The sequence below is a fragment of the Labeo rohita genome, unplaced genomic scaffold, assembly GCF_022985175.1.
Source record: "Labeo rohita strain BAU-BD-2019 unplaced genomic scaffold, IGBB_LRoh.1.0 scaffold_84, whole genome shotgun sequence".
NCBI classification, from domain to species: Eukaryota; Metazoa; Chordata; class Actinopteri; order Cypriniformes; family Cyprinidae; genus Labeo; species Labeo rohita.
The window spans coordinates 423,777-444,350 of record NW_026129788.1 but is presented as its reverse complement, the minus strand read 5'-3'; the positions used below and the strand labels follow the sequence as shown (position 1 = coordinate 444,350).

At 34.7% G+C, this 20,574-nt stretch overlaps 1 protein-coding gene across 2 annotated transcripts; it reads left to right on the top strand.

Moving 5' to 3' along the window:
* The first annotated feature begins 1,708 nt into the window (after window positions 1-1,708).
* On the top strand, window positions 1,709-17,736 carry tmem38b (transmembrane protein 38B). 2 transcript variants are annotated; one of them, XM_051104889.1, is made up of 7 exons: window positions 1,709-1,876; window positions 2,015-2,348; window positions 8,673-8,829; window positions 12,093-12,277; window positions 12,680-12,767; window positions 15,854-15,971; window positions 17,161-17,736. In XM_051104889.1, exons 2-7 carry the CDS (start codon window positions 2,225-2,227, stop codon window positions 17,407-17,409), a joined length of 921 nt encoding a protein of 306 aa, XP_050960846.1. In that variant the 5' UTR covers window positions 1,709-1,876; window positions 2,015-2,224; the 3' UTR covers window positions 17,410-17,736. The 2 variants fall into 2 exon arrangements, with proteins under 2 accessions (XP_050960846.1, XP_050960847.1); XM_051104890.1 differs by lacking the exon at window positions 1,709-1,876 and adding an exon at window positions 5,702-6,796 and having other exon boundaries at window positions 2,280-2,348.
* Window positions 17,737-20,574: the final 2,838 nt, after the last annotated feature.

The following is a 20,574-nucleotide window of genomic DNA, read 5'->3' as shown; positions in this document are numbered from 1 at the left end:
TACTAAAACCTGTATACTGTAAGAATCACATACTCACATATTTATAAGATTCATGCTTCTGAATTATTATGTATTTTCATTCATTTGGATGACATGGTTTTAACATAAAATAACATAATTTAAACATAAATGTGACTTTGGACTACGAAACCAGTAAGGGTACATTTTTTTAAAATTGAGATTCATATTTATAAATTATATTGGTTGAGATTTGAAAATCTGGAATCTGAGGATGCAAAAAAATCAAAATACTGAGAAAATGGCCTTTCAAGTTGTCCAAATGAAGTTCTTAGCAAGGCATATTACTAATCAAAAATTATTTATTTATATGTTTAGGGTAGGACATTTACAAAATATCTTCATGGAACATGATCTTTACTCAATATTCTAATTATTTTTGGCATAAAAGAAAAATCAATCATTTTGACCCATACAATATATTTTTGGCTGTTGCTACAAATATACCTGTGATACTTATGACTGGTTTTGTGGTCCAGGATCACAAATAAACTAATTAACTTGATGTGATGTTTGTCAGTCGTACACTGGAACACAATCAAAATGGTGTACAAACTAATTTTCACTCAGAAATTGCTATATTTCTCCAAAAATTACAAAGAAATGACAAGTAATGGATTAAAACGGCCATTTATCAATGTTAAAAGTGATTTAAACTTGACATGTTTTCATAGAAAGAATGAAATAGCATTTCATGTAAAACACAATATTTTTTTATTAAATTTCAACTTTGAAACAGATTTTTTTCAGTGTATCTAAATGAAACATGATTTCTGCACTCAAAAAATCATGTCATTGTTTATTATTAACTATTGGGATGTGAAAATGTATTTAAATAATCTTATTTTCCAAATGCATTTATTCAGATGACTGAGAATCAGCAAAAATATATTCACTGTGAAAACGAATTCTAACATGGTTAAAATATGACTAGTTGTGGAATAAAAAATATTGAATTAGTTTAAAATCTGTGAGAAAAGATGATAGTCTATATTTATAAACCTGGTTATTGTGTGTTTAAAACATATTCAGCTTATTATTGATACATAAATCTGACCTGTACGTGTGACTGGCAAATATTCATCATTTAATATTAAGTTTATTAGTTTATGATAAAACCATGTAATCTAATTGATGGAAAGTTTATGGAAAGTTTTGGGCCTAAATATTATTTGTTAGTTATCAAATTATTCAATCTTCTCAAATGAAAAACAAAACAAAACGATTTATTTATTTTTTAAAAAAATACTATTTTAAAAATAAGGACCTCGGTCCAGATAGGACAAACTCACTCATCTCTAACTAACCCGATTAACCTCTCACCTCAATACTTGGGATTCTTCTGTTATTATGGGTAATTACCCGAGTTAACCAGCTTAGTTATTCTGAAGTGTCCGAAATTCTTCCTCATATTTCATTTTCTCTCACCACAGAAATCTTCGTACGTCGTCCGAAGCATCTAACACACTTCTGCTTTGGACAAAATGGTAAACATTTCCAAATTTACCACAGAAATAACACGTTTCCACATTTAATTCATATTTCACACGGCAGTTCAGCAGTTGGCCCGCTCACAGAATATTCCCGCTCTTTCTGTTTCCATGGCGATACGTTTGCCGCTGGCGCCACCTCGAGGAAAACCGCGGGAACTGCCGCTCAACCGCCTTCTGTTATTCCTCGGTTGTGCAGCAGGTGTCTCTCTGTGAGGAAAAACGAGGAAATGCAGCATCTTCAGTTTACAAATGAGGAAAAGAGTTCAGTTTACCACAGGAAGAGCACAAAACGATCCGAATCAGATGAAAATAACGCGGTACTTTATTTGAATCCAGCGTAGATGTGCCATTCACGTATTTTTAAGGTATGATGCTAAGATTATCACGTCTAAAAAGCACTATCATGGCCGTGTAATCGGTCAAATAATATGTTAAGACTAAATGTGTGAGCAGACAAAAGTTGTACGCTGTTACGTAACGTAGGTGGGTGTGTTTGGTTCCAGCTCGCAGCATCCGCGGCAGTAATGGCGGCGGATCCGGTTACCGCTCCGATCAGCTGTTGATCAGCTGGATTGATTCCGTGTGTCCGATCATCCGCTGACCGCTGAAAACTGCTCGCGTCCAAACGCACCGATCTTCCGAACCGAGCCATCATCATCCGATTGAAGGCGGATTAAAGCGCGTTCATGACGGGAAGCTGAAGCGGCATAATCATGGATGTGTTCGGCTTCCTCAATCTAAACGAACTCGCTCTCGGGCTGTCAAATCTCTCCATGTTCCCCTACTTCGACATGGCGCATTATATCGTATCAGTGATGAGTCTGAGAGAACAGCCAGGTAAGAGAAACCAGACCTAATATACCTGTGAATCTCTATTGCATTTCAGCTCCTCATTTGTGTAGCCAAATGGACATTATTTGAGTGCTTGAAGGGTTTTCTGTATTTATAATGTAGTTATAATCGTAATCATTGTTGTATTGGTGCTTTGACAGGTTGTCAACACACTTAAAATAACCATTTATGTTTTCGCATCACATGAAATTTGTGTTTTCTGTTTGCATTTAATTATCAAAGTTGTAGTAATAATCCAAAATCTGATTTAAATGGTGTTTCATGCATATTCGCGGTGCATTTCACCCTGTTTCATACAGTTTCTTTTAACCGGGCACGCGCACACGTGTATAAACAGTGCAGCGCGCGTGCACGACATTGTTTATCAGTGGCTTTATAATAGTTTAGATTTCAGTAGCTGCAAAATGACAGCTCTGTTCTCATCAGAACGCATTCGTGTTTGTAATTTGATGCATTTAGAGCAGGTCAGTGTGTGTTTAAATAACTGTGAAAGCAGAAGTTACTTGATCAAAGGCCAAAGGGGGGTGAAGTGCATTTAATCATTAACTCTCTGTCAATATTCCATCTTTGTTTTTCTCATGGAAGCATGCAAATGTGTGGTTAAACGCATTTTTGTTGGAGGCACAAATCCTGTTTGGCGGGTTGTTTTGCATTAACCAAACATGCATTAACACATGCATTTGCATCAACCACTATGGCTGAGATCAGCCATGCAGACGTGCACTTTGCTCTTTTACTGGGACTCATCAGAGCTGGGTTTGTGTAAACATCAGAGCGGTAATGCATGCCTGTGCTCTATTGTTTGGCTGCAGCAGCTGCAGTAAATCACAGGCTATTTTAGATCCTCTGCCCTGCGTGGAATCCCGTTTCACCTGACCTGCTCTCTTCTATTGTCCAGCACGTCACTGAAATATCTAGAGGGGGAATGAGACTCAACACGTCCTTGTGTTTAGATCCACTGGGAAGAAAGTCACAAGAATGTTTCAGGTTGAACGTGTTTCTGTTTTACCTGCAACATACTGACTCCTACACTATGCAGAATAACTTGCAGTGACTGTTTATAGTCTGTTTTCCAGGAAGAATGGCTGAATTTTGAGTTGTTATCTGTTAAAAGTTAATTTTGTCAGTGTTAAAGGTATGCTAGCATGTAGATGTACAGTAAACCTTAAAGGAGAAGTTCACTTCCAGAACAGAAATTTAGAGATAATTTACTCACCTCCTTATCATCCAAGATGTTCATGTCCTTCTTTCTTCAGTTGTAAAGAATTTGTTTTTTGTGGAAAACATTATAGGATTTCTCTCCATATAGTGGACTTCTGTGGTGCCTGTGAGTTTTCCTCAAAAAACATAATTTCTTTACGACTAAAGAAAGAAAGACATGGGCATCTTGGATGGCAAGAGGGTGAGTAATTTATCTGTAAATTTTTGTTCTGGAAGTGAACTTCTCCTTTAAGGCAAGACACTACAGACAAAAACATGTTTTTTCAAGCACTGGTCAGTTTTGAGATTTCAGTTACAGTACATATCTTTAAAAAAAAAATTCTCCACTTACTGACACCAGACATGGCAGTTTTTTTGCTGTCTATATTATAAAGGTTTTTACTGAGGGGTTTGTTCATATATCATTTTTTTAAATAGTATTTTGTTTTTTGTGTCATTTTTGTAATTTTATTTCTAAAAACGTGGTGAAAATGCATATTTTTTAAAGCCTGTGAGTTTGTTTCTCAACTTTAGCAGCACTTACATTCTCCAAAACTTACAGTTTTATTCCTGTTTATATTCTGAAGGTTTCTACTGTAGGATTTGTTCATATATCATACAGACTAATTTCTACAACATTTTATTCCTAAAACATGGTCAAAAATGCATATTTTTAAAGCTTTTGAGTTTGTTTCTCCACTTCAGCAGAGCTTACATAGACCAAAATTTACAGTTTTATTTCTGATTATATTCTGATGGATTCTACTGTAGGATTTGTTCATATATCATTCAGACTAATTTCTGCAACATTTTATTCATAAAAACATGGTGAAAATGCATATTTTTAAAGCTTTTGAGTTTGTTTCTCCACTTCAGCAGAGCTTACATACACCAAAACTTACAGTTTTATTCTTGTTTATATTCTGAAAGTTTTTACTGTGGGGTTTGTTCATATATCATTCAGACTAAATTTTACAACATTTTCTTCCTAAAAACATTTTTTTTTCTGGGTGTTGACAGTATTTTCTGATTAAAAAGAGTAATCAAAATCCCCTTTGGAAAAACCTTTTTAAACTTTGCTTTTTCCAATGTTCAGATTTTTGGAAACTTATGCAAATTAGTGGGTATTTAAATAGATATTTATACAGAACATAACAGAAAACTTGTATTTAAAGTTTGCAACTCTTAATGAAATCAGTAAACTGGGGAAGTGTGGTGAAATCGATTAGATAAATGTTTTTCCCTGTTCTTTAATATTATGCCTATAACAGACATAAACTAAAAACAGGTTTTATTTCATAATTTTCACTATCATCCAGACGGACCCCTCCTCAAACCATCTTTTGTTGTGTGTGATCCTGCATGAGTAACCAAATGTTTTCATTGCATTTCATGAAAGGATTAATGAAACAGCAGACCAGTTTGCTGGCTCACTTCATTGTGTTCTGGTTTCCCAAGCAACTTTTATTCCATGAAGAATGTGTTTAGCAGGCAGTTCAGCGTCTTTCTTCCTAATAAAGACAGAGAGTGTTCTGGAAAAGCCTTCTTTCCTGTTTCTGTCTGTTCTCCGCTTGGGGAGTTTTTCCCCCTGGGTGCCACATGTCACTTCCTGTCATCAGACTCATGCATGTTTAATGGAAACTGGGTTCTGTGGAAGCAGAAACTCATTCTGTTCTGGTCTTCCACTCACAGAATGCTCTTCTTCTCTCATGCAGGAACGAGAATGTCTCTTCTGTTTTATTTATACTCTTACCAAAATGATCTGTACTGTGGTGCAGAAATGGTATAAGATGGTGAAAAGTGCTTTAATTTATCATAGTTCTGAATGATTACTTATTTGCATACCATGATATTTACATAGTACTTAAAGAATACCATGATGCATGTCCAAAAACAATTCTAAAACACCATGGTACTCTTAAAAAGTCAGTTCAGTGATTTTTAGTAATAGTAATAAATGTTTATTTATTTATATATATAAACTAATATTGTTATGATTATGATATATATATATATATAACTTTTTTTTTTTTTTTCATAACTGGATATTCCAAATCGGTCACTACTTGTGTTTCAGTGCAACTTTAATTCATCGTTGATTATACTCCCAAACATTAAAACATTTTTTTTTTTCACAGAATTGGATTAAAAATGCAAAATACTGCATTTATTTCTGAGATGATGACAGGACGCCACTCTTTGGATGTAATGAGGTCATGTGACAAACATAATCAGAACAACAATGTAGCAAACTATTCTTTTAATTTGTATTATGCAATAGTTTTTGTTCACTTTAAACAGGAAGAAACTACTGACAACAACTGCATAACAATGATTTTAATTGTAAAATTTTGTGAATATTTCTCATTCAGTGTCATGAACGCGCATGCAGAGGTTATAGTAGATATGTTTTGAAAAGACTATGAATTTTGTTATAACTAACAAATTGATCCCCTTTGGTTTCCATGCAGTTTGCCAAAAATCAACACTTTGAAAAACAGAAAATCTTTATTGTAGCCTGTCAAACACTAAAATATGAAATGCATCAGAACTTTAAGTTGAAATTTAAGACTCAAAGTTTAAATTTGAGACTCGAAATCGAGACTTATCTACTGAATTGTTCAAATAAAATTATCTGTTTCTTTATCTAGTTGAGCTGCTTAGCCATAAATATCTGTCAGAGGTAATTTGTGGTTGTTGGTTTTTGGATCTTGATTACTAGACTATTGCAGCACTGAAAGGAAGATTGAGAAACTCATTTTATCCTCACAGAGGTTTGACAAAAAGGCAGTTGTTGTTCAAAAAGCAATAAATACTGCTTGCACTAACTACAAATAATGTTAGATACTATTTCTTATTGTGCAATTTTGCAGCTAATTTTACAACAACAAAAAAAATGTGGGTCAAATTGACTATTATAAGTAAAGCAATTAAAACAGATGGCAATTATTAAATTTCTGATGTGTTTTTTTCCTCTTTGACAAGCTACAATAACATTTTTTCTGTTTTAAATCTTTCATTTCCCATGCAAACCAATGTGGGTCAATTTGACCCGCAAACCAAACGCTGTACCCAGTTTGTGAACAGGTTAAGGAAAATGCACAGACTGTGTTGAATCAGTGCTAGTTGACTGTATGTGTTCAGTTCTACATGAATGAACTCTTGTTGTCTGTAGTAATGCACTGCTTGTGATGATGTTGCAGGCGTCTCTCTCTGTGTCTGCAGGTAGACAGGTACGTTACTACAGCATGACTTTAACACACACATCTCATCTCGTGCTGTTTGGTGTGTGGTTTATCTGTAGATAAACGTCCGTCGGTCAAAGGAGCCTTGCAACACACGGATAGCGTGACGAGTGTTTGCAAGCGTGTGTGTGTGTGTGTTGATGCATTAACTCGTATCTGTGATGGAGCCGCTCTGCTTCAGTCTGGTGTCTCGATGTCAGTTCGGTGCTGTAGTGGCTGCATGCGGTTGCATCATGTGATCAGAATGAATCCCACTGTCCCATCATCGAGTGTGTCGTCATCCAGGATGCGGTTGCATCACATGACCTGATTAAATCCATGACGGGCGCCAGGTTTATCTGTGTTCAGAGGCGTGTTTGAGTGTTCAGCAGGAGTCACAGGTGTCAGAGATCAGAGTCACTGCAGATATCAGGCTTCTACATCTGAAAGAGTTGACTTTTAAACCGTCTCTTGAGCTCTTGTCAGTCTATATGATGATAATCTATTTCATCGTCCAGCACCGTGTGCTAAAATGGACTAGAAGACATGAAGATATTAAGATATTATAAACATTAATGTGATTTCCTGTAATCTGTTTTGAAACTATGTATATTGTAAAAAGTAGGTAACACTTTATTTTAAGGTGTCCATAAAACAGAGTAATTACGTAATTAAGTACTCAGTAGAAGCCAATGTACTTACCATGTAACTAAGTTATGAAACAGCCTGTATTTACAGTTTGTAATTCTGTAGATGTAATAGGCAGCTACTGTTACACATATGTAACAGACTGAGTCTGTTACACAGCTACTTGTACACTTAAGTACAATCTTGATACATTTTATTTTAAGTAGCTTATGCCTGTGTACATATTTAATTACATTGTATAAAGTGTGCAACACATATGTAATAGTCTTTTGGCTACATATGTAGCTGTGTAACATATGTGTAACAGTAGCTGCCTATTACATCTACATAATTGTAACTACAGGCTGTTCCATAACCTAGTTACATGGTAAGTACATTTTGTTTCATGTAAGTGCAACAGCTACTGATAAGTACTTAATTAGGTACTTACTCTGTATTATGACACCTTAAAATAATGTGTTACCAAAAAGTTCTATAGAATTTTAGAATTTAATTTGACTTGATGCATTATAGTCTAATTTAGGTTAAAGGCTAAATTACACAGCCTTACAAACAACTGTGATTTTTTTTTTTTCTTCTTCTTCTAATTGCATTTTAAATCGCAGTTGCAATTTTTATGAGAAAAAAACATGCCATTCTTTTTTTTTTTTTTTTTTTTAATCCCCCAAATCATTGAGCTCTAGATGATCCTGATTCATAGTCACGTGTTCTGGCTGATTGCCTTATCCTAATCTCAGACTGATCTCAGAGCAGTGATATAAACTCCAGCACACAGTCACGCAATCATGCTTTATCTGTTCGTCTCAGTGTGTCTGAGATATTCTGAGTGTTTCTAAATGATGATCAATGACTCTCGTTGTGGTGTAATTACATTTTATTTTGAATTAGAAGGTCTTTTTAGTCTTACTTGCATATGTTTATTCAGCTCTCTAAATGGGGACCTTGCAGAGACATCTGTTGTTTTTATATACAGATAGTATTGAATACTATAAACCAAAGCTGACAGAAAACTTTAGGCATTTTTATGCATTAAAAACTGAGTTTTACAAATCTCCAAACATAGGTTTTATCACATTTATGTGCAATTTCTATACAAATTTGTCCCCAAAATGTAATTAAGTAGCTACAAACACACACAGTAGTGTTATTCCTCTGTTTAATTTGTGTTGTGTTTGTTTTTCTGAAGTGTTCATGAGTGATGATGATGATGATGATGAAGGTGTGTGTTGTTTTGCAGGAGCGTTGGAGGTCTCTCAGCGCAGTCCGTTTGCGTGTTGGTTCAGTTCGATGCTGTATTGTTTCGGTGGAGCCGTTCTCTCAGCGCTGATGATGGCAGACGCGCCGGTCGCACCGCTGTCCAACACCACCAACCTGCTGCTCGCCTCGCTCATGTGGTGAGACAAACACTTATACGCACTCACTCACACTTGTACACACTTACACACACACACACTGCCCATGGGTTTGTGGGCCTCTAGGCAAAATTATGAAAATGTGCTCCACCAATATTGATTGTAATATTAAAACTAACCCCTTCAAACATGACAACTGCATGTAATTATAATGATTTAATGAGAGCTACTCATGTAAACTATATGTAAACATTTATTTAGTGCAGTAAAATGAAAGAAAAAAACTAAATAAAAACGAACCGAACACCTGTGTTGCTCAGAGATGAGTGACTCTTCTGCTCTGGATTTATTTGCAACTATTGTAACTATTTTTGTTGAACTATAAAGAGCAAAAACAGACATTATTGTGTCTAAAAGTCACTTAATAGTAACTTCTTGTTTTTGAACTGTAAAAGATCAATAACACATTTATAATCTGACATTCTGGAAAACAACACTCTTCTTTCTCGGTGTCACTTAACTAAATGTAAAAAACAAGAATTCATACATACAGAAGCCACCATCAGTGTGAGAAAACAGACGTGTGGTGTGAGAACAGTGTCAGTTCCGTGAGAAATAACAACCCTGTATCATCTATTAAACGGGCTGAGTCTATTTGTACACGCACACACTTACTTAAAGGGACATGTTACCAAAAAATAAAGAGTGCTTTTATTTTTGGGTGCACTGTCTCTTTAACTGTTTACTTACAGCATAGTACTATTCAGTAATGTAATATTATGGTCTGATACCGTCACTTTACCATGTTTTGTAAGTGGCACATCAAGTAGTTCATTCAAGTTCCTTTATGTCTTTAAAAAAACCTGCTTCATTCCGCATAAATATTCAAAATAAATAAAACTAAACTAAAATGATGTATGATGTAATAAGTGAAGAAGAAAAACTAGCTTTTCTATTCTTTTTTTATTCTATCTATCTATTCTTTTTATTTATTGTACAATTAACAAAAGCCAAACAAAGCATTTAATGTAATGTAAATAAAAAGTCATTTTTTTAAAATGTTTTTATATCCAGTTTTGTCTAAAACAGGCTTTATTTTATTTATGAATATTAAAACGTCTTCTTATATATATTTTATTTCCGTTTTGTTTTTTTCTTGCTTTTATTTATTTTTAGAATTATTTTTATTGGTGTTTTGATTATTGTACCTTAATTTGGTTTCACTTTTGTATTACTGTGCTTTGTTTGTTTTAAAAAAAAAAACTAAACAAAAAAAAAAATCTTTTAATTTTAGGTTGAAGTTTTAATGAGATTTGTCACATTATTTTTCATGAGTCTGCAGAAGCAAAACATTCTCATATCACAGAAATGAGAATTTAGAGGGAAATATGTTTTTTTTGTCACTGAAATAATAATGTATGCAAAATATAGTAGTTGTTTTGTGGGGTGAGTTGTGTCTTGTGTTTAATGAGGTTGTTTTTGTCTGTAAGCTGCGAATCTGTCGTCAGTGTGTTTGTGTGTCGTGTGAGTGTGACTGAAATCTCTCACGATCATGTTGAATGTTGATCGCTGTCAGCGTGTGAGAACTCAACTAGTTCTCTGAACTAAACCAAACCACACTGACAGACCTCACAATCACCCTTAAACACAAACTGAAGACTCTCTGTGTTGTTCATGATGTGACAGCGCCATCTAAGGGCCAGAGTTAATATACACCTGTATGGAAATATCCAAAATTTACTAATCAATTGCCAGCTTCATCATTTGTTTTAGGTTTTTAATTACAAAATTTTAATGTACAGTCAAACCAGATGACAAAACCATGAAAATGTAATACATACCATGGTACTGAGTTATCAGTTATATGTATCAGTAAAATACATGGTGCTTTTTTAGTGGTAATAATGTTATTTTTTATTATGGTGTTATGGCATTTGTTATAATAGGTCATATTTAGCTTATGGTTTTGTGCAGGTGAAACAGAGCAATCCATCAGCACGCAAATGATCAGGGAATTACAAATACAGGTCTGTAAAGTCATGCAGATGAATAAATCACAGCTCACTCAGTACAGTCAAGTGTTCATTGAAATTGTATATAATAGAAATTTTTATTTACTATTCAAGAAAATCAGCGGCGCTGTGAAGGAAAAGGTCTTGTGGTGAAATGCATTTGAAAGTTGTTGTTTTTGTCAGTCTTTTCAGCAGGTCGCTGACATTTCAGAAAGAAATCATCATTCACAGGATGAGCGCTTACCATAATTAATAGCCAACAGCACAAATTATGCTAATGGATATTTAAACGAGCACTTTCTGCTGCTTTGAGGGACAGAGATGGGCAATTAAGCAATTAGCAGTGGACCGACACATGACTGCGAGGGTGTGTGTGTGTGTGTGTCTGCATGTGTGTGTGTTAGTGTGTGTGTGTGCGCACCAGTGTTGGGGAAAGTTACTTTTAAAACTTATCCATTACCGTGTTGCATTACATTAAAAGTAACTACAGTAATTGTGTTACTTAGTTACGTTTTACATGAAATAATGCTTTACGTTACTTTTGTATTATTTGTGTCACTTGGGCTGGACATTATTGACATGACAAACACGTTTAGCACATAATATTTTGAAAGATTTATTTCAAGAGATTATTCTATACATTGTACAGGTATGATTAAGGCTTAAGTGTGTGTGTGTGTGTGTGTGTGTGTGTGTGCGCGTGCACCTGGTATTTATCACGTTACGGGGACCAAATGTCCCCACAAGGATAGTAATACCAGTAAATTTTGACCTTGTGGGGACATTTGTGAGGTCCCCATGAGGAAACAGGTTTATAAATCATGCAGAATGAGTTTTTTTGAAAAAGTAAAAGTGTGCACAGTCTCCTGTGAGGACTAGGTTTAGGTGTAGGGTACCATTACGCCTATGGAATGTCCCCATAAAACATGTAAACACAACATGTGTGTGCGTGTGTGTGTGCACGAGCAAGTGTGTGTGTGCGTGCACCAGTGTTGGGGAAAGTTACTTTTAAAAGCAATGCATTACAATGTTGCATTACTTCCTTAAAAAGTAACTAATTGTGTTATTTAAACACAAACTCACATGTAACTTATTGTGTTATTTTTATGTAAAGTAATGGTTTGTGTTACTTTTCCGTTACTGTTTGTCACCTGGGCTGGACATTATTTATATGACAAACACATTTAGCCCATCATTTTGAGAGATTTATTATGAGAGATTATTCTCGTACATTGATTGTACAGATATGATTAATGTTTGTGTGTGTGTGTGTGTGTGTGTGTGTGTGTGCAGGTATCTGGTGTTTTATTGTCCTCTGGATGCCGTGTACTCGGCGGCGTCCGTCCTGCCCGTGCGTCTGGTCTTGACGGCGATGAAGGAATTGACCCGTACGTGGAAGGTCCTGGGCGGAGTCACACAAGCGGGAAAGAAGTACAAAGACGGCCTGTTTGTGATGATCGCGGTGGGCTGGGCTAAAGGTAACGGGCGATCTTCGTTAAAACACACCTTACATTGACGCTAATTACACTCATCCATCTGCGTTGGTTTTTTCCGTTCAGATATCGAGCGGGATGTGACGGCATTCTTGGCTTGACATTTTAATGTTTAAAAGCTCAAGGTTATTTTTCAGAATTTCATCACACTCATTATTAAAACCCATGATGCATTTCACCCCGCTGTCCTTCAATTACACCGAGAAAGGTTTGAAATATCAAGAGGTCGAGGTGACTGTAATTACGATCGCCGCTGAAATTATAAAAGTTTAAGAGCCAAAACACATCAGCCAGCGACTCATGAATCATCCTGAAAGATCGACCGAGTTATTATCGACACGTACCGAGCGCTTTCTCTGATCTCCAGATGTGATTCTGTGTCTGCAGGTGCCGGTGGAGGACTCATGAGTAACTTCGAGCAGCTGGTTCGAGGCGTCTGGAAACCTGAAACAAACGAACTCCTCAAGATGTCATAGTAAGAGACTCAAGTATTCCAGATTTAAGACACAAGATCATTTCTAAAATTGTCATGAAACACCACATCAGAAAGAGCTTTTATTGCCACATACGAGGAATTTGTTCTGATGACGGACATTTCCACAGCACAACAGAATCCAGGTTAAATTTCACCTCAAAATAAATAAATAAATAAAAAGTATACAATATATGAAGAGTTAATTTGCAAAAACAGATAACTTTTTAAGAAGACTAACACAATAAAAACATGATCCTATAAAAAACATGATTTTTGAAAGCTAAAAAAACTGAGTTTGTGCAAATAAGCTCTTCATATATACACAAGTAAAATTTTGTGCATTGTTTGCTACAGCTTTTCATTACAAAAAATACTTGTTATTAAAAAACTTTTATTTTATTTCACCTAGGTGCCAAGGAACTATTTCTTAATTTCATTTAGTTTATTTTGGTGTACTAAATGAACTAAAACTGAAATAAAATTCCTTAAAACTATATAGACATTTTAAAACAAAACCTAAAACAGAAAAATTACTGCAATTGCAGCATTTGTCCTTTTCATTTTCATGTGAGTTTCCGTGAAATAACTAAAACTAAAACTGAATTTTTTTATTATAATATATAATATAATCTAATCAAAAATATAATAGGTTTTTATAATATAAAAATATAGATATTTAAAATAATAATCCGTTTTACTAAATAAAAAAACTTTTTAAAAATTAGACATATTTGAAATTCACAAACCTAATTAAAATGATAAAGGTTTAGTAATTCTGCTTATATTTAGCTTATATTTTCTCATAAAAAATGAACAAAAAATATATATTTTTGCAATAATTTTTTATGAATTAGATTAGACTATTTTGGTTATTTTTTTAATACATTTTTATTTCATTTTTATCTTCACTGAATTTAATCAAGTTAAACTCAATGAAAATGAAAAATGTTGCTTTGATTTTAGTTGTTTTTATCCGAAATTAAAATAAAACTTAACATATAAAATCCCTCAGATTTTTTTTTCATGTGTTTGGTTCTGAATGTCTGAACATCATTTCATCAGATCTGTGTGTCTGAAACACTGCAGGATTTTTCTCTTCTCTGCTGTCGCTTTTCTTGATCAGATATTTTGAGTGGTTTCAGTGTCTGACTCACAGAGGACATTTCCTGTGTTAATTATCAGATCTGAACTCACACATGAGATGAACACAACACGGACGAGATGGGTTTTTTGTCCAGATGTGATGCTGGTGTTTGTCTGCAGAAACTGAATCTTTGCGGTGCGTTTCGTGTCCTGGAGTCTCTTTCTCTCAGAATAATAGCGTTTGCTCCCAGAATGCCGCAGGTAGAATAATTGGCTTCTGTATTGATTTCCTCTCGTCTTGGAGACACTTGTTGTCATGGTTTTTGTGCGAGTGGCATTTGAAAGGGTTCGTGTGGAAGAACGCAGGAGAGTAACCGTCGCTTTCTGTTGTCAGTCGCCGTGGAGACGAGCCTCTGATTTACCGCCGTTCAACGCATCTGATGTACAGCAGAACAGACACATCTCACTGTGTTCATGTGCACAACCGTTCATCTGATAGGAAATACAACACTGATCAGTTGTGCAGATCAATGTAATCGATGCATATTGACTTAATCTTATTTTGATCAGCACATTGACTTATAGTACATGATACTACACTATAGTTATAGTATAAATTATATGTATATATATACACACACAGCCGCTTAAAATTTTGGGATCCGTATGTTTTTTTAAAGAAGTCTCTTATGCTCATCAAGGCTGCATTTATTTGAAAAATACTGAAAAAACATGCAAAATGTTATTACAATATAAAATAATGGTTTTTATTTTAATATACTTTAAAATATAATTTATTCCTGTGATGCAAAGCTGAATTTTCATCAGCTGTTACTCATGATTCTTCAGAAATCATTCAATATGCTGATTTATTATTAGAATTATCAATGTTGGAAACAGTTGTGCTAACAAATATTATTTTGCAACCTGTGATTCTTTTTTTCAGGAGTCTTTGATCAATAAAAGGTTAAAAAAGCATTTATTTAAAATATTATAAATTATATTTAAAGTTTTTTGTTTTTTTTATAAATATTCACTACTGTTCAAACGTTTGGGGTCAGTACATTTTTCTTCTTTCTTTCTTTGAAAGAAATTAGTAATTTTATTCATCAAGGACGTGTTAAATTAGTAAAAAGTGATAGCATAGATTCACATTGTTTGAAAAGATTTATATTTTTAATAAATGCTTTTCTTTTTAACTTGTTATTCATCAAAGAATCCTTAAAAAAAAAAAAGAATCACAGGTTCCAAAAAAAAACAAAAAAACTGTCTTCAACATTGATAATTCTAATAATAAATCAGCATATTAGAATAATTTCTGAAGGATCATGTGACACTTAAGACTGGAGTAACAGCTGATGAAAATTCAGTTTTGCATCACAGAAATAAATTCTATTTTAAAGTATATTAAAATAAAAACCATTGTTTTATATTGTAATAACATTTTGAAATATTACTGTTTTTTTCTGTATTTTTGATCAAATAAATGCAGCCTTGACGAGAATTAGAGAATTCTTTAAAAAACATTACAAGTCTTACTGATCCCTGTAATGCACGACTGTACTGCTAATGGCTTTTATAAAATGCTGGCAATGTTTAGTAAATGTTTAGTAAACATTGGGAAAAAATATTTTAAATGTAAAATATTAATAATATAATTAAAATGTTTAAAAATGTTAAAATGTTTTAAATGTAAAAAGACTCAAACTCTAAACAAAAGCAGTTATTGCGAATTCAATGAATTCAAACTAATGATAAAAACACTTTTACAGTAAAAAAGATTTTTTTATTATCAATAACCATAATAAAAAATGTATTCACTAAGTAATATAGATAATATTAGAAGGTTTGCAGTTGCAGAGCGATGATAAACGTAACGCATTAATAGGGAATGTGCATCACAGCCGTGTGTTAATTGTCCATTTTACGATGTAGAGTCAGAGCTGTTATATTAAACTGTCCTCATTTAACCTTTAACCTTTGACCTGTGTGTGTGTGTGCAGTCCGACCAAGGTGACGCTGCTGGGAGCCGTTGTGTTCTCTCTCCAGCAGTGCCGCTTCCTCCCGATTCAGACGCATCACCTGATCTTCATCTACTCGCTCTTCATCGTCACCAATAAGGTCTGTGTGTTCACTCATTATCAGATGCTTATATTAGAAATGCATGAATATCTAGATCTTTATTTGTCAAAATGTTGAAATTAATAATATTGCATTGCATTTTTGTACTTATGCATTTTATAGTTGTTATGCTTTATAAAAAACACAAAAAAAAACGTGGAAAGCAATAATAAAAATGCATTTAAAATGTGCAAAATACTCCATAAATATACATTTAATAATTATTTAATGATAATTAATAAATATTATCTTTCTTATTGTACATTGTTTATACACACAATATAATTCTTATATTTATGAGCTCATGTGACTGTTATTTTGACACTAAATTGTTGTCAGTATACAGTGAAAACCGTGCAGTGATATCAAACAGCATTTACAGCTCACCTTCTGTGTTTATTTACTGATAAACGAGTATGAGCTGCGATTTCACAATTAAAAACAAGGCAAAGAGAGCGTTTGATTGATCGGCGTGCCGTGTTTTAATTGGACAGACGTCTGTTCGCGTTCGTTTGAGCGAATTTAACGAACGACCTGCTAAAGCTCATCAAAGTGATTCGTGTTGCTCTCGTCTCTCTCAATCCTCTTTTGCCCTTCAGTGTGATCCGCGCCGCTCCGCGCTCTTACACGGCTCTCGCGCTTTTTGCATCATTTTCGTGTAATTGCATCATTCTGCTTTAAAAAGAGTGAAGTTCTCGAGCGAGACTGACGGTAAATCTCGAGTTCTTCAGTCAAATCTCTCTGTCCGCTCACACTCGCACCCTTTGACCTTGCGGGCGTCGCGTGTCGAATCAAGACGGGCGTTTCTCTCCTTTAGCTTTCGGTTTTACTCATTAGTATGGCTGAGGATTTGTGTAAGCCAGTAAGTGTTCTTTCAGGTTGTATGTTCATGTTTGGCTTGATTTTTGAGAAACTCAAGGTTTCTCCAAGGTTGCTTATGCCATTTTTGCATCTTGATTTAAGAAGTTAAGAAAACGACAAAAAAAACAAAAATACTATTGTGCAGTCAGATCAGAACAAACAGTTATTTTTGTATTCTAGTTAAGCTGTTTTGTGTGTAAAATTAATTAAAAGGACATTATATTTAGAGGACATATTGACGTGTCATGTTCCCTTTAGTTCATTCCTCTAATTTTCTTTAAGTAGTCTTAAAGCTGTCTTATGTTTAAGTCTTACGTTTATGTTTCAGACGCGGATGATGTTGCTGGGTTCGTCGTCGTATCCGTTTTCATCAGTGGAAACTCTGGTCTACAAGACTCTGTTTGTTCGACCTTTGAACTTTTCACCTTTGACCGAGTCGACCCAGAGCTGCTGCTCTTCCCCGAACCACAACAAACGGAACGGCTCTGCTTCCGCACAAGAGAAGAAACCCAGCGACGCCAACAAACCGGACCAAAGCAACCCCAAAGATGCAGAAAACAGCAAAAAGACCGACTGATCCTGATGGAGAGCGAATCACAGACGGTTTTAATGTAGCAGAAGACACTTCTTGTTTTTGCTGGTGAAACTTTTCTACACGTTTCTTTCTGATGATGTTTTAAAAACACACAGATGCTCTTTTTATCTGAATATCTTGATATGTACATATTTGCTTAATTCACAGAAAATTCTATTCTTTTCTATCCTGTAATGGTGAGGATAATATATTTTAATATTATTTATAATGCGTTTATGAATGCAGTCACTGAAAGTGAAATGCTGAAATCTGTTTTACTGTAAGATGTCTTGAATGCTGAAATGATTGAATACAATTCACTCGCTCTGACTCGTCTGTCTTCAGTTTGTTTTCTGTGTGAAAAACATCAGATTTCTCTTCAAACTGACTGATGAGTGATGAAATTTGCAGGAAAATCAAGGTGGGTGAATCACAGTGTTGGTGAAGGTGGTTGACTTTATTGGTCCAGCTCCAGCTTTAGCAATTACTGCATTTATTTACAAAAAATCATTCAGGATGAATTCAACTTAAAGGAATTGTTCACCTTCAAGCCATCTGAGATTAGGATGAGTTTGTTTCTTCATCAGGTTTGTAGAAATGTATCATTCCATCACTTGCTCACCAATGGATGTGAATGGGTGCCGTCAGAATGAGAGTCCAAACAGCTGATAAAAACACTTTACAAGTAATCCACACCACTCCAGTCCATCACAAATCCATCAAGACGGTTTAAGAGCCCATAATCCATAATAACGCTTACTTAAGTGGTCTGGTCTGAATCAGGAGAGAAATCTGCACAGATCAAGTACCTTTTACAAGCCAAAACAGACACTTTTGGCTGTAAATGCACATTATTTGTGGATTATTGTGACGTTTTTATCACCTGTTCGGACTTTCATTCTGACGGCACCCATTCACTGCAGAGGATCCATTGGTGAGGCAGGGATGGAATGATGCATTTTTACAAATCAGATGAAGAAACAAACTCATCTACATTTTTGTTAAACACTTTGCAGCAAATTCTCATTTTGGGATGAACTGTTCCTTTAAGCTCCTGTGACAGGCTGTCAAAAAATAATTTCCACTGGTTCCTCGACACAATAATGGTGTTTACAGTAACACTGGAAGTCAAAGGGGCGACACATTTTGGAGGGTGTAAAGGCAGAAGTGACCCTGGAGCACAAAACCAGGCTTAAGTAGCACAGGTGTATTTGTAGCAACAGCCAACAATACATTGTATGGGTCAAAATTAGTTTTTTTTCTTTTATGCCACAAATCAACTAAAGATCATGTTCCATTAAGACATTTAGTAGATTTCCTACTGTAAATATATTAAAACTTAATTTTTAATTAGTAATATGCACTGCTAAGAACTTCATTTGGACAACTTTAAAGGCGATTTTCTCAATATTTTGATTTTGTTTTGTGTTTTTGCACCCTCAGACAAATATTATCAATTTTAAAAAATGATTCTTATGACTGGATTTGTGGTCCAGGGTCACAGATGGTAAAATACTGAGTGTTTTGAGTCCTATTATCGGACAAACAAATATAGCCCCGCCCTAAACTCACACCATTGGTTGAGCCAATGTCAATCATGTCAATCTCGCCGCTGATTGTTTTTTTTTTTCCCCGCCGCGCAAACGCCAAGTGGGGCTCATTTTAGAAATAATATAGGCTACTTCACCTTAAATCACTTCAGTCAATTATTCAGTACGGATGTGAGTCATTAGAGCTGTAAAGTGTCTTAATTGTAGAACATTTCTAGGTTAACATTAATGGCGGGAGCTGAAATAACGGACGTCACACAGTCAAGGTGAGTGCGTGATTCTGAACACTAGTGAACGTGAATAAAGTGTTTAAAACTGATTAATGACAAGAATATTCGACAGTATGTGAAGGGTGTTGTGTAGAGTTGAAGTTGAAACAAAAACAAAGCAGATTTTAAGGTGTGAGACACCAGGCAAACTGTTGAATTGCCCCTTCTATCAAATGGCGCGTTGTGCTGAAATTGGATTGGTGTTTTATTGTAGCTGTTTGATTTATGTAATGGAATATGACTCTATGGAATACGCATTCCAGGCGGCAGGAAATGATTTTCATAATCATGCTTTAGGTTTGTTAATGAGCGATCAACAGAACATAATCTCATTTACTGGTGTGAAGGAGCAATCAACATCTCAATTATTCCCGCCTAATATCATCAATGATTTCCAAACGGCCCGCGGCGGGAATTAACTCTGCCAAGAATGTGCGCGCGCTGCTGTTGCCGTGCCAACAGCATTCTGACGGAGAGCGCGGGAAATTTCCTTTGTGACGTCATCATGAACGATAATAATAACAACACGCTGCTCATACGCTGTCTCTGCTGCCTGTGTGTGCTGTGCGTTGATATTCAACATCTTATTGACATTTTATTTTATTTTTTTGCACAAATTTAGATTAAAAAGGCTAAATGTGACCACAAAACCAGTCTTAAGTCACTGGGGTATATTTGTAGCAATAGCCAATAATACATTGTATGGGTCAAAATGATTGATTTTTGTTTTATGTCAAAAATCATTAGGCAATTAAGAAAAAATCATGTTCCATGAAGATATTTTGTAAAATTCCTACTGTAAATATAGCAAAACCTAATTTTTGATTAATAATATGCATTATTAAGAACTTCAATTGGACAACTTTAAAGGTGATTTTCTCAATATTTTGATTTTTTGCACCCTCAGATTCCAGATATTTATTTATTCAGCTTTTAGGTGATGTATAAATCTCAATTTTGAAAAATGGACCCTTATGACTGGTTTTGTGGTCCAGGATCACAAATAATCCTATTTATTTCTGAGATTATAACTGCTTGTTGATTTATAGCATACAGCACACAGTTTTGCTTGGATTTCAAGGCTAGACACCACAGGCAAATAGGCAATTTAAAAAAAAAAAATCCTATTTGAGATTATAACTCTTTAATAATTTATCATGGCATACAACACACAGTTTTACATTCTGTGTAAGGCAAGATATGACAGGAAAATAGGTAATATTAAAAAATCATTATGGAAACTTGTTATTGCCATGTGAAATAAATAAATAAATAAAACTTGTAATTTTGCAATTTGTGAAACTTGCATTTCTGAGTATATAAAAAAATAACTGCAAGATATAAACTCA